The sequence below is a fragment of the Carica papaya genome, chromosome 8 (assembly GCF_054855325.1).
Source record: "Carica papaya isolate Zhongbai chromosome 8, ASM5485532v1, whole genome shotgun sequence".
Classification (NCBI taxonomy): Eukaryota; Viridiplantae; Streptophyta; class Magnoliopsida; order Brassicales; family Caricaceae; genus Carica; species Carica papaya.
This window is the reverse complement of record NC_142316.1, coordinates 25,950,004-25,966,652: the sequence shown is the minus strand read 5'-3', so window position 1 is coordinate 25,966,652 and position 16,649 is coordinate 25,950,004. Positions and strand designations below refer to the sequence as shown.

General features: G+C 36.1%; 2 protein-coding genes across 2 annotated transcripts; both read right to left on the bottom strand.

Annotated features, from left to right (window-relative positions):
- Positions 1–8,195: 8,195 nt before the first annotated feature.
- MIZ1 (MIZU-KUSSEI-like protein (Protein of unknown function, DUF617)) lies at positions 8,196–9,466 on the bottom strand. The gene has a single exon (XM_022056019.2). It carries the CDS (start codon positions 9,094–9,096, stop codon positions 8,269–8,271), a length of 828 nt encoding a protein of 275 aa, XP_021911711.1. The 5' UTR covers positions 9,097–9,466; the 3' UTR covers positions 8,196–8,268.
- A 1,324-nt stretch (positions 9,467–10,790) lies between these two features.
- Positions 10,791–16,437, bottom strand: LOC110824954 (agamous-like MADS-box protein AGL18). The gene is made up of 8 exons (XM_088209883.1): positions 16,033–16,437; positions 14,766–14,850; positions 12,124–12,203; positions 11,895–11,994; positions 11,606–11,647; positions 11,450–11,506; positions 11,190–11,359; positions 10,791–10,958 (listed from the first exon to the last, which is right to left on the bottom strand). Exons 1-8 carry the CDS (start codon positions 16,212–16,214, stop codon positions 10,883–10,885), a joined length of 792 nt encoding a protein of 263 aa, XP_088066009.1. The 5' UTR covers positions 16,215–16,437; the 3' UTR covers positions 10,791–10,882.
- Between the last annotated feature and the right edge of the window lie 212 nt (positions 16,438–16,649).

Genomic DNA, 16,649 nt, shown 5'->3' with positions numbered 1-16,649 from the left:
TGGCACTCATACCGGACGGGGTATGGGGACAGTCCGTAATTGAGATTGTTAAAGGAAATGGGTCACGTGTAGTGGGGACATCCATATGAACCCCCATGGATAGTAGTAGGCTGGTGAAAATATGACAGTTATTGTTTGGTTATTTGACGATGCGTATAGATTTATGACATGTGCTATGTTGCCGATCCTACATGAAATTATGATCCGTATGATATTATTATCTACATAGGTTGTTTTCATAAATTCCACTACGGTAAGTGAACGGTAAATGATTTTATGATTGATAAATAAATTTGCTAAATTTAGCACTCCATTAGTTGTTTTTATTTTTATACCCACCTTTATTTTTATGTCGGTGATATAATATGATATCCTTATTGGGCTAGTGTAGCTCATTCCTTATTTAATCATTTCAGATCAAGAGGACTAGGTTTCAGAGTCCGATCTGCAAGAAGATTGCAAGTAGATGATAAATATTTTATTTTTTCCGTTTATTTCCTTATTTCTTGTATTTTTTTTAAAAGGGTGAATTCTGTAATGCTGTTTAATACTTTTAAGTTATTGTGTAAAGAATATAAATCCTAATCTTTTTATTTCGCTTCCGCACTTAAATTATTATCTATTTTTTGTGGGTATTTTCGGGGTATTTACAGTTGGTATCAGAGCTGTATTCCTCGAATCCATTCCTTACACAAAATTCTTAGGGAACACTAAAACAATGGATTATCACTCAATCGCTCTTTGTGAAATGCAAGTACAGATAAATGATGAGAGGAAGACCCCCACTAAACCGAGCAGTCTCTGATGGCTCACTTAGAGAAGATGTTGACCGGATATTTGAGATACTGTAGAGACTCATTGCTACCTAGTAGGGCCAGAAGAAAATGAGGGAGCTACCTGACCCTCCCCCACTACCATAAATTGAGCCATTCCTGCAACGAGAGGATCCCGAGCCACCCCAGTACGACCCTGGTCCTCCATAATACCACCCGACACCACCACAGTATGATCTGGTTCCCTAGCCACAGTACCACCTGGCACCGCCACAGTACAATTTAGTGCCCCCATCGTATCAGTAAATACCATCGTAGGGCCACCCAGTCCATCCTTAACATGGCCCAGTCCCTCTTCCACGGGACCCAGCTTCTCCCATGATTGACGCAGGCTACATAGAGTGGTATAAGAGATTAAACTCATCTACTTTTGTAGGAGGATCCTCTTTTAAAGATGTCGAGTACTGGTTAGCAGAGACAGAGAATGCCTTCAAGATTCTAAGAGTGACTCCCGAACCGAAAGTCACCCTTGCTACCTACATGCTAGTGGGAGAAGCAGACAGCTGGTGGGAACTCAAACAGATCACCCTTCCTGTTTCAGTTACTTGGGAACAGTTTCTGGCAGCTTTTCGTGCAGAATACCTTCCAGAGCATCTCTGACATCTGAAAGAGATGAAGTTTATACAATTGGTCCAAGGGAACATGACTGTGTCAGAATATGCTCGCAAGTTTTTAGAATCGGACTGATATTCCCCTAAGACATTGTTGGATGAAGGCAGGAAGGCTAGAAGGTTCGAGTGGGGTTTCTGCTTAGAGATCATACATCATTTGTTTGTGATGGAATTTAGGACTTATTCGACTGTTCTGGCTAAGGCACAGCTAGTGGAGAAGAGCTTCCGCACCCTCTCTTAGGCAGCAGGGAACCTCAGACCCTCAGCTCTACCCCACAGACCAGTACCTACTGCGCCTGTTCAACAGAACAAGAGGCTCAGGCTGGTGATCCAGGCTCCCCCTCAGGCTCCAGTGGCAGGACGCGATAAGATCTGTCAGCATTGTGGTATGGATCATGGGGACTAACCCTGCTATCACCTCAACAACACCTGTTGCATATGTGGTAGTGCCCAACATTATGCGAATGAGTGCTCAAGGAACCAGAATCAGGACAGACCTCCTATCCAGGGTAGAGCTTACAATCTCATCTAACAGGATGCAGAAGCCAACCCGGACGTGATATAAAGTATGTACACTATCTATAACTATCTTGTTCATGTTTTGATTGATACTAGTGTATCACATTCATTTGTTTCACCTATTTTTGTATCAGAATTTAATGTATTACCTGATAAAATTGATTTTGTATTGTTTGTATCTACTGCTGGGAGTATGACATTATTGGAAGAAGCTGTATACAAAGCCTGTGTCATTGATATAGCAGATAGGAAATTGAGTGTGGACCTAATAGAATTAGACATATGGGACTTTAATGTAATTTTACGAATGAACTAACTAACGATGTATCACGCCACCGAAGATTATTTTAGCAAGAAGATTGTATTCAATCCTCCTAATGAGGAGTCATTTATAAATTAATAAAATTGTTTAGCATCTTTCCCTTACGAAAAATTTTCTTATTATCAAGTACTTTAACCCTGCTATTTTCTCTAACTAGGCAAACCCAAGAAAAAGATTTGCATTCAACAGATTCTGGTAGCTCGAGACTTTCCATATGTGTTTCCGGATAAATTACTCGGACTGCTAGTGGACAGAGAAGACAAATTCACCATAGACCTTCATATAGGTACCCAGCTCATTTCAGTTGTTCCTTACCGCTTGAGCCATGTTGAGATGGAAGAACTGAGAAAACATATCACTGAATTGCAGGACAATGGGTTTATCCAACATAGTGTGTCCCCTCGGGGCACCGGAGTCACCTTTGCTAAAAAGGGAGATGGGATGTTGAGGTTATATATTGATTATAGAGGTCTGAACAGAGTCACAATCAAGAACAAGTATCCCCTCCCCAAGATTGATGACCTCTTAGATTAGTTACAGGGTGCCAGATTTTCTCCAAAATAGACCTGCGTTCAGGTTACCATCAGGTAAGAATTAGGGCAGAAGACATCTCTAAGATAGCCTTTCGAACCAGGTATGGGCACTATGAGTTCCTGGTCATGTCTTTTGGATTAACTAACGCTCCAGCCATCTTCATGGACTTGATGAACAAGATTTTCAAACAATTCCTGGATCAGTTTGTTATCATGTTCATTGATGACATCTTGATTTATTCAAAAAGCAGAAAGGAACACGCCCACCATCTTACTCAAGTTTTGCAAGTTCTTAGAGAAGAGAAGCTGTATGCAAAGTTGAGTAAGTGTGGGTTCTGACTTGAACAGACCACCTTTTTGGAACACATCATATTAAAAGATAGAGTGTCAGTGAACCCTGAAAAGATTGAAGTAGTTATCGGTTGGCAAAAGTTGACATCAGTTAAAGAGATCCATAGTTTTCTGAGAATAGCGGGTTATTATCGCAAGTTTGTGAAAGGATTTTCTAATTAGCTACTCCTTTGACTCGACTCACGAAGAAAAATGTCAAGTTTGAGTGGAACGAGAACTGTGAAAGAAGTTTTTTAGAACTAAAGAAGTGGCTGACTACTGTACCTATGTTGCCATTGTCGAGCAGATCGGGTGGATATACAATTTACAGTGATGCCTCCTACCTAGGTCTGGGTTGTGTGTTGATGCAGCATGGGAAGGTCATAACCTATGGGTTCAGACAATTGAAAAGTCATGAGAAAAATTATCTCACCCACGACTTAGAGCTTGTCACAATCATACACGCCTTTAAAACTTAGCGCCATTGTATGGGGAGACCTTTTAGATTTATACCGATCATAAGAGTTTGAAATATATATTCACTCAAAAGGATCTCAACATACATCAGAGAAGGTTGATAGAACTTCTCAAGGACTATGATTGCGACATCTTTTATCACCCGGGTAAGGGCAACGTGGTAGCCGACCACTCAGCAGGAAAAATGTAGGTATATTAGCCCAATTAATGGTTTCAGAATGCAAGCAAATAGGGGTCACACAACAGATATGGCTTCAGTACCTAAGGAGAGTCACATATTTGGGCCACTTAGCCGTTCACCCTGAGTTAATCTAGAGAATAAGGGAAGCTCACTTCGCCGACTTCACCCTAGCAGCCCTTAAGAAAGATGTATAACAAGGAGCTAACTCAAAATTTTGAGTCTCCGCCGATGGGTTGCTTAGGTTCCAAGTCAGGATGTGTGTTCCAAGTGACAGTGAGTTAAAGAAGGACATTATGACGGAGGCCCATAGCTCAAAGTTTGTCATGTATCCTGGAAGCACTAAGATGTACCAAAGTATGCGACTCCGATTTTGGTAGAATTGGATGAAAAGAGATATACCTGACTTTGTTTCTAAGTGTTTGGTATGTCAACGGGTCAAGGCAGAGCATCAACGCCCAGGCGGGGTACTTCAGTCATTGCTAATCCCAGAGTGGAAGTGCAAACATATCACCATGGACTTCGTGACAGGATTACCTAAAGCACACTCAGGACATGATGCCATCTGGGTAATTGTTGACCAACTTACCAAGTCTTCTCACTTTTTGGCCATCAGGATGACCGATCCCTTAGAATAAATTACCAAGAATGTATATCTGGAAAATAGTCAGATTACATGGAGTGCTAGTGACAGTAGTGTCCGACAGAGACCCCAGGTTCACTTCTCAGTTTTGGTATAGCTTTCAGCAAGCCATGGGAACGAAGTTGTCTCTTAGTACTGCATTCCACTCTCATACCGATGGATAGTCAGAAAGGACGATTCGCACATTTAAGAATATGTTCCGAGCTTGTGTTCTTGACTTCGGGGGCTATTGGGATGACCATCTACCCCTGATAGAGTTCGCCTACAACAACAGCTACCAAGCGAGTATTGGCATGACTCTGTATGAGGCGTTATGTGGGCGCCCATGCAGATCACTAATTCGTTGGGAAGAAGTGGGTGATAGAAAACTGTTTGGCCCATATTTGGTAGATGAGATTACATCCAAAATAGTTAAGATCAGAAAAAACATCTAGACTGCTTAGAGCAGACAGAAGAGTTATGTAGACACCCGGATGAGGGATTTGGAATTTGAGAAAGGCGATCGGGTGTTCCTTAAGGTCACTCCTTTAAAGAAAATCAGTAGGTTCGATAATAGGGGAAAACTGAACTCCCGATTTATTGGACTATTTGAAATCTTAGACAGAATTAGTACTGCTGCCTACATACTAGCACTGCCTCCAGAATTTTCTAAGGTCCATAATATGTTTCATTTGTCCATGCTACACAAGTACAACCCGGACCCCTCTCATGTCTTGGCTCACGATCCTTTTCCACTTCAGGAGGATCTATCCTACGAGAAAGTACCGATCGGCATTGTAGATCGAAAGAGCATATTACTCCGCAACCAATAAATTCTCTTTGTAAAAGTCATATCGCAGAATCACACACCGAGGGAGGCTACGTGGGAGATAGAATCAAACTTTAGAGTCCAATATCTCCAACTGTTTGATTGAAAGTGAGAAACAAATTTGAGGGACCAAATTTTCTTTAAAGGGGGGAGAGTTATAACATCCTAAAATAAATTGTATGTAATTTAAAATTTATAAATATAATTTTTATAATTTATTTTTCATTTAATTTAGAATAAAAATGAAGGAAAATTGATTGAGAATTAAATTGAAAATAATTTTAGGAAAAAAGGGGTGAAAATTTAGGTTTTGGGAGTATTTTTTAAAGAAAAAACAGAAAAAATGGATCAAAATATAATTTTGGGAAGTTTCGCTACATCAGACGCTTGGTCAGCAGGCCTGGTGAATCAGGACACGCCGCATGGTAACAGACGCTGACGCAGTGCCACGCGGGCGATCTGCGTGCCCACGATCGAACGGCCCAAATCCATTCCCACGCGCTCGGACAGTCAGATTTGAACGCAATCGGACGGTTCAGAGTGGATCACAATGGATGACCTAGATTGGATCGCGAGGAACGGTCCAGATTCACTCCCTATTTAATCGCAATCGGACAGTCCAGATCAAACGCGATGGATGACCCAAATCAAAAGCGGACGGATATAAATAACCCCCATTCGCACCAAATCCTAACCCTAGCTGCCAGAACTCCTCACCGGAGAAGAAGACCTGGCCGCCGAGAAGGAGCTGCAACCACCCACCGCCGCACCGGAACCCTTTCCGACCGCCAAAAAAGGTAAAAACTTTTTCTTTTGCTCAAAATTCAATTTTAAGCTCACCCGTGGCCAAATCAGAAGAAAATGACCAGCCAATTGACCGAAAAGCGTCGGCAAAGCTCGGTGGCACTGTTGCAGGGAATTTCACAAAACGCCTCCAATGAGGCCCTTTCCGATTTCCGTTCTATGTAATTTTTTCACTGTTGTGATCACCATGTTCTTCTCTACAGGTTGACCGGAGCAAAATGAAAAAGTTGTGTGATTAAATAAACAGATGGAACGACAGCCTTACTAAATATTTTAGGAGATGGTGGATGGACCGAGTACATAGAGAATCCTACCGTGAACGTTGTCTCATACCAGACGGGGTATACAGACTTGATAATATGGTGTTCATACCGGACGGGGTATGGGGACGGTCTGTTTCACCCTCATACCGGACGGGGTATTGAGGTTTAATAATTTGGTGCTCATACCGGATGGGGTATGAGGACGACCTGTAGTTGAGATTGTTAAAGGAAAGATGTCACGTGTAGTGAGAACATCCCTATGAATCCTCATGGATACTAGTAGGCTGGTGAAAAGGTGACAGTTATTATTTAGTTATTTGATGATGTGTATAGATTTATGATATGTGCTATGTTGCCGATCCTACATGAAATTATGATCCGTATGATATTATTATCTGCATAGGTTGTTTTCATAAATTCCACTGTGGTAAATGAACAGTAAATAATTTTATGATTGATAAATGAATTTACTAAATTTAGCGCTCCATTAATTGTTTTTATTTTTATACTCACATTTATTCCTGTATCGGTGATATAATGTGATATTTTTACTAGGATAGTGTAGGCTCATTCCTTATTTAATCATTTCAGATCAAGAGAACCAAGTTCTGGAGCCCAATCCGTATGAAGATTGCGAATAGATGATATATATTTTCTCTTTTATATTTATTTCCTTATTTCTTATGTTTCTTTCAAAAAAGTGAATTTCGTAATACTATTTAATATTTTTAAGTTATTATGTAAGGAATGTAAACCTTAACCCTTTTATTTTGCTTCCGCACTTAAATTATCATCTTTTTTTTGTTGGTATTTTTGGGGCATTTACAGTTGAAGTATGTTAAAGGAATGTCCAAACAGTATTTGTTTTATTCTAATATGTCTAAATTAAACTAAAGCCTACACTAACAGTAACTTATCAGGTTTCCATGACACTAGAAAATATGTTACATGATAGTTTATATTGCTTGAAAATTCGTTAGTATCTTGGAAATTTAATAAACAATATACAGTGTCTAAATCATCAGTGGAAATAGAATACAGAGTTATGGTCAGTGTATACTGTGAACTCACATATATCATATATCTCTTAAATAACCTTTAAGTAAAGCATGAGGAAGGGACAAAATTTTATTGTGACAATACAGCAACTATATATATAGTTGTTAATCCTATATTCCACAAAGTAACTAAATATTGAGCTAGATTGTCATCTCATTAGAGAGAAAATTTAATATAGAAGTGCAGTAACTATATGTAACTAACAAATGACAATGGACAAATTATTGGACATTATGTTGGACGCATGGATTGTGTGCGTAAACCCATTTTATTGAAGAAATCAAAACGCACCATCTTATTAAACCCGTAAGAAGAAAATGCAACTATAGAGCTATGGTGTTCGTGTACCTAATTTAATCAAGGTATAAATAACTTCTTTTCCTCTAAGTCGATTATTTTGGAACATTTTTTTGAACCCCTAATAGGGTTTCTCTCGCATGGCAACTATCCAATTTTGCGCCTCTTGTAGGGATTCAAGATATTTCCTTACTTTCCTTCCTCATATACTTTGTAGATATTAATAAGTTAGCAAGATTAATCGATAAAATACCATTTTGTTGCTTTTAGTGTATGGAGTAATCCTATATATCCACTTCACATGCATATGAATATATATATATATATATATATATAATTTGTTGTAAAATCCTTAAATTCAAAATAAATTTATTTACTTTTTTTTCGTCGTAAAATTTATTTCTACAGTTGTTAATTAAACAAGAGAAAACAAGGGTGAGACCCAATCCATATGATACGTATGAATGAAAATTTAAAAAAAAAAAAAACGAGAGAGAGAAGATAATAAATCGTACAAGCGACCAAACAACCATTAATCATCTTCAACTATTAATTTAATTATTACCTAAAATTATTAATACTTTTCTACATTCACACTCGAAGTAGAAAAATACTGAGTTCAGGGCCTCCGTTGTTATCCGGATTCAACATGTAAAACGCCTCTGAGTCACGACTCCCAACGACTCGCTCAAACTTGGCTCTCATGTAAACCAACTCACCATCGCCACCAACACCGTTCTTCTTCCGCCCGTCCTCCACTGCCGGAATAACCCCTGCCCCGATCGAGACGCTCCGAACCATCCCCAGCACGTGCCAGTCCGTCTCCGTGCACGTGCGCGTCACCGCGTACCCACACTTCCTCCCGTTGCAGTACATGGTCCACAAGGGTTGATGAAACAACTTCCCTCCCGACCGACCGCCGTTCTGCGAAACCTTCTCGCATTCCAGAGCAATCCGGACCAGACCAGAAGACATCTCCCTCACCAGCGTTGACGTGGACATGGCGAGTTCAAGAAGGAGGACGGGGTCGTACCGTGGGTCGTCCTGGACTGCGAAGGTTACATGACCGCGGCGGTGGCCGAAGAGAGTTCCGGTGACTTTGCGGCCGAGAGAGAGTTGAGATGGTACAGTGATCCATTTGCAGGTGGTGGGAGAGATGATGGTGGGGAAGGCTACGAAGCTGAAGAGAGAACGGAGAACGGAGGAGAATGTTAAGTGAAGTTTGTTGAGGCGTTGGAAGGAGGAGATGGGGGAGGACTGCGTGGGACGAAGGATGAGGTTATGGGAGTCGATTTCTTGGGAGTGGAGAAAGGCAATAGATGAAGTAGATCGGGTATAAGTTGAAGGGGTGACTTTTCTGTTGGCTCTGTATGTGGTGGTGCTTCTCTGCAGAGCCATTTCTTGGTGATGTCTGCTCATGGTATATATCTATATATGCTATAATATATATATATATGTATATATATATATAGAGAGAGAGAGAAGAGAGGTTGGGTTGATGGGTTTTTGTGCGGAAAAGAATTGAGAAGCATGAGGCTACCGATGTCCGGCGAAGGTGGGGGACGGTAGAAGAGAAAGGTCTGCGATAAAGAAAAGAAATGACGAAGAGAATGAAAGAGAAATTAAAGAAGAAGAAGAAGCAGAAGGAGAGAATGAAGAAAGCGGCCGACAAAGATGATGATTACTGTTTTTAAACAGGCCAATATAAAGGAAGACTATGGAGGCTTGTGCTCATCGTCATTATTGATATTTCTCTCTCTTCCGACCAAACCTCAGCCCTCTCTTTATATATATATATATATATATATATGTGTACGTATATTTGGGATATTTTGGTTATGGTTGTAAGATATTTATATATCAAATATTTCATTAAATTAAATATTTATTAATTTGTAACGTAGACGCAAAATAATAATTATATATTATTATTGAAATTTAAATTTATAATTTTTAAATATAATTTTATGATCTTATTTATTAAATTAATGTGTTAATATTATGTGCATATATTATTTAGTTAATAAAATTTATAAGTTTTTGAAAAAAAATGTAATCACTAAATTTGTCTACATATATTAATTAAAGAGATGTACGTAATTATTTAACCAATACTCCAAATAAATTGTGTTTTCATTAATAAGAACCACACGTCATAAAGGTATTTGAAGTTAATTTCATTATGATAATATTTTAAGTGGTAGGTAATTAATATTTAAAAAATTATAATTTGATTACTGAATTAATATTATTTATAAGTAATATTATGGTTTCCAACTTATACTTACATTATTCTTCTACTTAAAAAATATTATTAATTTAATTCTGACCGTCGGATGAGAATCAATGAGGTCGTGACTGTTATCAAGAGTGGTTGAAAATTGAAACAACGTGGAGACCCAAATAGTTGGAAGGGACAGAAAAAAATAGTCCAAAGTCAATGCCCAAACAGTACTTACATTTACAGCAATAAAAAAAAAAAAAAAAAACTACTAATTATTTAATATTTATATTTATTCAATATTCAATATTTACTGAATATTAACATACTAATTAATTAATTGTTTAATTTAAATAATAATGAAATTACGTACTTATAGCTCCATTAATATTTCTTAATTAATTTTTTAATTTAAAGAATTTGAAGCGTGCGTGATTATCAAAAGTCAATGCAAAAATTATGTTGATGAGAGGCCACTTTGCAATTTGTCCCTATCAATTTTGGAAACCTAAACACCTCTTTACAAAATTATATATATATTGCTTTACTAAACTAATCATTATAATAATTATCATTAATTTAAATAATTATCATGCTTCATAGAATGGCCACAAATTATTCCACGTGGAAACAATTAGTAGTTTTACTGATATCATGCAGATTAATCTAATTGTTATATAATTATTAAATAATCCACAGATAAAAACATGCGGCCATATGAATCCCTAGGAGGGCTGTTTAACTACTCACACTAATTATTTAATTTTAAAATTTGGATTATAAATTAAATTATAAAATATTTTAATCTTATAAATTACCGACCACCATTGTTTCAAGGAAGTGGTATGAATTTATACTCATACCCTGTGAGTAAAGGTTATAGATGTTTAACTATTAGAAAATACACACTATTAAATTATTCAGAAGAACAAAAATCACAAATATAGGGTAATACATATATATATATATATATATATGTATATGCTAGTTGTTGCAAGGAGTACTTACACTCTCAATTTTATCTACCTTGATCTTTTTCCGATGATAATTTGTTGATAATCTGATCAAAAAGTTACACATTAATGATAAATCGATTAATATACTACAATTAATAATTAATTATAATTATTTTAGTCCGATTGCACCATATAATATTTGTGTTTCTTATAATCTCCAACTGTTAATTATAAAAATTTCAAATTAATTATTAAAAACAAGGATTAATCTTTTGCCCATTTAGAATTCGACATTGAATCTTAAAATAATAATAATAAATTAAAATTGGCGTTACCCCAAATGCAAGCAGGTGTCGGAATGATCATCGCGATCATAATCATCGGCTGAGGAGATATCATATTCGGGTTTGGAGACTGTTAATGAGAATGCTCTTATCTCCTTAACCAAACAACCTTGATTTAATTCCTGGCTATTTGGCTTTGATTTTCTTTCAAGCTCCTCTATCTGCATTGTTTATACAATAATATTAATAACATTATAAACATAAATGTAGCATACATACATATATATATATATATACACACACATACATACATATATAGCACTTGCCTGTTTGCGTAATATTTCATTCTCTGACATTGCCTTTTGTTCCTGAGAATATATAATTATATAACAGATAAATAAATTAAAGAAGATAATAAAATTTGGTAAATGAAACTTATTCCCTTTTAATATAATTTAGAAATTTACCTGTAACCTTGATCTCTTAAGCTGCTCCAGTATAACTTGCTCCTGCTTAAACAAGAATTTCAATCACCATTTCTACCTATATATATATATATATGCATATAAGTTTATGTGCATATATATATATATGGGCTTTAATTCATAGATCTTCTATTGTTATAACTATTGATTTAATTTTATAAGGAAAAAATAATAACATAACCTTAATTAATTAACCATTTGACAGGTAATTTGATTTATTAATTTTGAATTATATACACACATATATATATATATATATGTATGATGGTACCTTTTTGTCCTTAATAGATAGTAACCCTTGACTTAATTGATGCTCTAATTGCTGCAGTTCTTTGAAACTCAATCCATCCAATTCCTTCCCATTCATTTTCCTGCAAATACAAATTCATTTTGTGAGTTTATTAATGTAAATCACAAATTAATTAATTCATAAAATTATTACAATAATTAAATTTAATAACTATCAATTTATATATATATATATATATATAATAACTTACATGTATGCCGACCTTAATCTAACTACCTCCTCTTTTAAGGTGTTCGTTTCAGGTAAACTTATTTGATGTTCATGATGTACCTATCAAACGATAATATATTAATATATATCTAAATTATTATTAATTAATTAATTTCAAAAACTTTAAAATAAAAATAAAAAACATATACAAGAGGACAAAACTTGACATGAAATAACCAGTCGTACAAATTAATTACTTATCATTTAATTTGTGCAACATTTTGCATGCATCCAAATGTATGCATTTCAATATATATATAATATCTAAATGTAATAAAATAATAATTATTGTAACGTCCATAAAATTTGGAAAAATTTATTATTTTATTATTAAATATTTTTATTAAGTTTAAAAAAAAAAAAGCGCCACGTCAGCAGACCTAGTCAGTAGTCCTGGCCAACCAGTACCTGCCACGTGGCAAAACCACGTCGACCGGGGACGGGCCACGTTGGCGATCTGCGTACGCGTGATCGGACGGCCCATATCAAGCGTGCGCACGGACGGCCCAGATGCAATCGCACGGACGGCCCAGATTCAATCAAAAATGGACGGCTGAGATCAAAAGGCAAAAGGGTATAAATAGAACCCCCACACCTGACCACAAAAACCCTAGCCGCATGTCCTCGCCGGAGAAGGCCGCCGCCACCCGCCACCGCACCGGGGAGATTTTTGACTGCCGATCGAGGTAAATTTCATACCCCCGACTCGTTTTTCCACGCTGATTTTCCCTGTGGCCAAATCGGAGCTAAAATCCCTGCCAAACGGCCGAAAAACACGGCCGAAATCCAGCGGCGCAGCCGCGCCCCTCCTCGGTTTTTGCCTCCGATGAGGCCCTTCCTGGCCTCCGTTTGATGCAATTTTTATATCACCGTGATCACCATTCTTTTCTCTACAGGTTGATCAGAGCCGAATCACCAAAACACGAACCTCACTGGAGAGCTGCCGCACCCGAGAGCATCGCCGCCGGTAAGCTTCAGTTTTCCGTAATTTTTTGGTCCCCCGAGGGCCCTAGGGTTGTTTTATCGCAAGGACCGATGCAAATGTGGCCGAATTTGGCCAGAAACAGCCGAAAACGGCCAAACTGAGGCGAATCGCCGCCGCTTGTGGCGGCGCCGTCACCGGAGCACGGCGGAGCCGCCGTGCCGGAATTGCGATATTGGCTAAAAAAGGGCCCTGGGCCTAATTTGGGATTTTTTGGAACACGTGCAGGTACCAGTAGTGCGTTTCAGTTCCCCGGGAAAAATTCAGGGGAAATTAGGGACAGCTTGTAGGCGCACTGTGAAGCCGTGTTCGGACCCCGAAACAAGTAAGGACCCCTCACTCTATTTCCTATCACGGTATTAAAGTTCAAAAATGATAAAACGGTATTTCTTGAATCAACGAATGTGTGAAATTGCTTAAGGTCGCTAATGAAGCCCGAGTCTAGTGTGTTTGTCGGTTAACTGTTATTTGACATATTTTACAGTTTTAAATGCAGTATGAGGTCTGATGTTTTCATTTCATTGTTTCGCGTGCATATTTTACTGTTTTATTGATTATGGGTTGAATGACTGAGAAACCGATGTTGTATGTTGTCTTGTTTGGCATAAATTACTGTTTGCTTGTTTGTATGTAAATTGATGATGCTGACTGAGGAAAAGGAGAATGAAAGATTATGTAAATTGATAATTGTATAATGTGGTCAGCCTGACTAGATATCCTGAGAGATGGTGGACGGACCGGGTCCGTAGGGAACCCTACTGGGATGGTGGTCTCTCATATCGGACGGGGTATGGAGACCTTATGTGTTTTGGCGCCCATACCGGACGGGGTATGGGGACGGCCCTGGAATCTAGTTTCAAGTGTTAAGGGTTAACGGGTAGCGGGACCCCTATGGATCCCCATGGATACTAGTAGACTGGTAAATGAGGAAAATATGTTGTGTAATGATTGAATTATAAAAAGCGTGATAAATATCATGTTATACAGTTTATATGATTTCATGATGATGATAATGTTATTGCTTTCGTATATTGTTTTATGAATTTCACCGAGGTGAGTGGATGGTAAAGGATTTATTATTGGCAAAAGGATTTGTTGTAAATTATGCTCCATTGGTCTTTTTGTGTTTTCTACCCACCTTTACCTCCGTGACGGTGGGATATCGTGATGTCTTTACTGGGCTAGTGTAGCTCATTCCTTATTTAATCATTTCAGATCAGGAAGACATTGTTTCCGAACCCGTTCCGCAGGAGGACGACGAAGGGGACGCCTAAAGACTACATAGCTATATTTATAGTTCTTATCTCGATTATCTCTCTTATTTAATTCGTAATTTCATGTTTTGAGTACGTTTTGGTTATTGTGTAAGGGATGTTAATCAAAATTTTGACTTCGCTTTCGCATTTGATATTTTTAATACACATTTCATTTTAAATTTTCGGGGTCGTTACAATTATGATATCTTAAAATCATTCCTCAGTTCTTATAAACTTTAAATTTTATAAAAAGTAAAAATAAATTGTAATTTTATAGATGTCAACAAGTATAATAGAAAAACCTAATTAAATAAGTAAATTGAAAATTTATACTAAACTGTTAATATTGAAATAGATTGTATATATATATATATATATATATACCTCTGTCCCACGAGTGATGGGGTGACTTTGTTTTTTACATTCGGACTCCAAACCTCTTCCCAATCTTGAAATAGCGCTCTCCATACTTCACAAAAACAAAAATATTTAATACGCATATTAAAAAAAAGCCTTTTATAGTAATTTAGTAATGTTTATATAAAAATTATACTACAAAATATTAGGACCAATTAACTAAATTCAATTATATGCAACACGATTTTATATTAAAACATATAAAAGATTTTACAAACAAAATTAAATAAATTATATATAAGGGTATAGTTTATGTTATAATTTTTTCAATACAACACAATATATAATCAATTTGTACTAGATAAAAATTTCAAAATAACAAAAATAATTATTAATTAAAATCTGTTAACTATATATGCTATTGTTGGAATTTTTTCAGTTGAATAAAATTTAAATTTTCATCAAATTTTTTTAAAAGATAAACTTTGATATTTAAAAAATAAATATATTTAAATTTAAATTAATAAATAAAATAAATTATAATTTATACAATAGTTATAACTTGTGAATACATTTATATTATGGCGAAATTAGTTTGTGCCAAGCCTTTTGGATGATTAGTAAGGGTTACCCTAAAAGTAAAATTTATAACAGTTTACCCCTCAAGTCCTCAATATATACATATCAATCCCAAATAAAATAGTAATATTACAGTTTTAACCTTATTGTATTTAGATACAATATCGGCAATGGTCAAAAGCCCATGTAAATTTTTTTGATGAGCCGAAAATCCATTTAATCCAAGTTAAGATCAGCCTTGCGCTCTTAAAAATTTTGGGCCATAAAGTTAATCCAACGAAAAATTGGGGGTTTATTCAGAAAAAGGAAAAAATATGTGGTCAACTTGGAGAATTTACTAAACTATGGGGCCACTTTCTTATTCCCATTTATTTTGCTAACGTAATTTGCCAAAACAAAAACTGCAACTCCCTATAAACTCTCCAGATTTCCCAGCTTTCTTTTTTCCTCCCCGGGACTTTTGGTTTCTTTAATCTATACTTAATTAATCTTAATTGATTCCAAATTATGAAATTATCTTAATTTATCATTTAACCTTAACTAAATTGATTCCTGGAATTGAAGAACACAGAAATTGATTAACTTACTTAATTCCTAAAACCCCTTTTATTTCATAATATTTTCAAAAAAATTTAAAAAATCAAATACAAAAAGTTTAAATTAAGTAAAATTCTTATAAAAATGATGGGTACAGATAGAAATAGATGTATGTAACCTGGTACTCGAATATTCGTAAAGTTTTCCAGAGCTAGAGAAGACGATGACAGCAACCTCAGCATCGCATAAAACAGACAATTCTCTAGCTTTCTTCATCAACCCATTGCGTCTCTTGGAGAAGGTGACCTGTCTGCTACTCAAGTTCTCTATCTTCTTCATCTCAACTCTTCCTCTACCCATATATGATATATCTCTATATATTGTTCTCTTCTGAAAAAAAAATAAAAAAAAAGGTTATTATAACTGCCCTTCTTTTATTTCTTCAACAGAATTCATAATATACTTGTATATATATATATATAATATGGGTATGTATATAGATGAAACAATGTTTCTTGAATGAAAGGGATTCTGAGGGCTAATGAAGGAAAAGTGGGAGCAAGATTAGGATATGTGAGCGAAAGTTGACAGATAGAATACTTATTTTATATATATGTGTATATATTTATATATAAGCCTAATTATATCCATATTTGGTCATTGCTAAATTACTTTACTACTCCCAATTACTAATTTTTCTTCGGCTTTCCTATTTTGTGATTTGCCCATATTCCACTTTGATTGGGATTAAATTGTTAAGTTATTTATCTTTTATATTATATACATAAATATGTT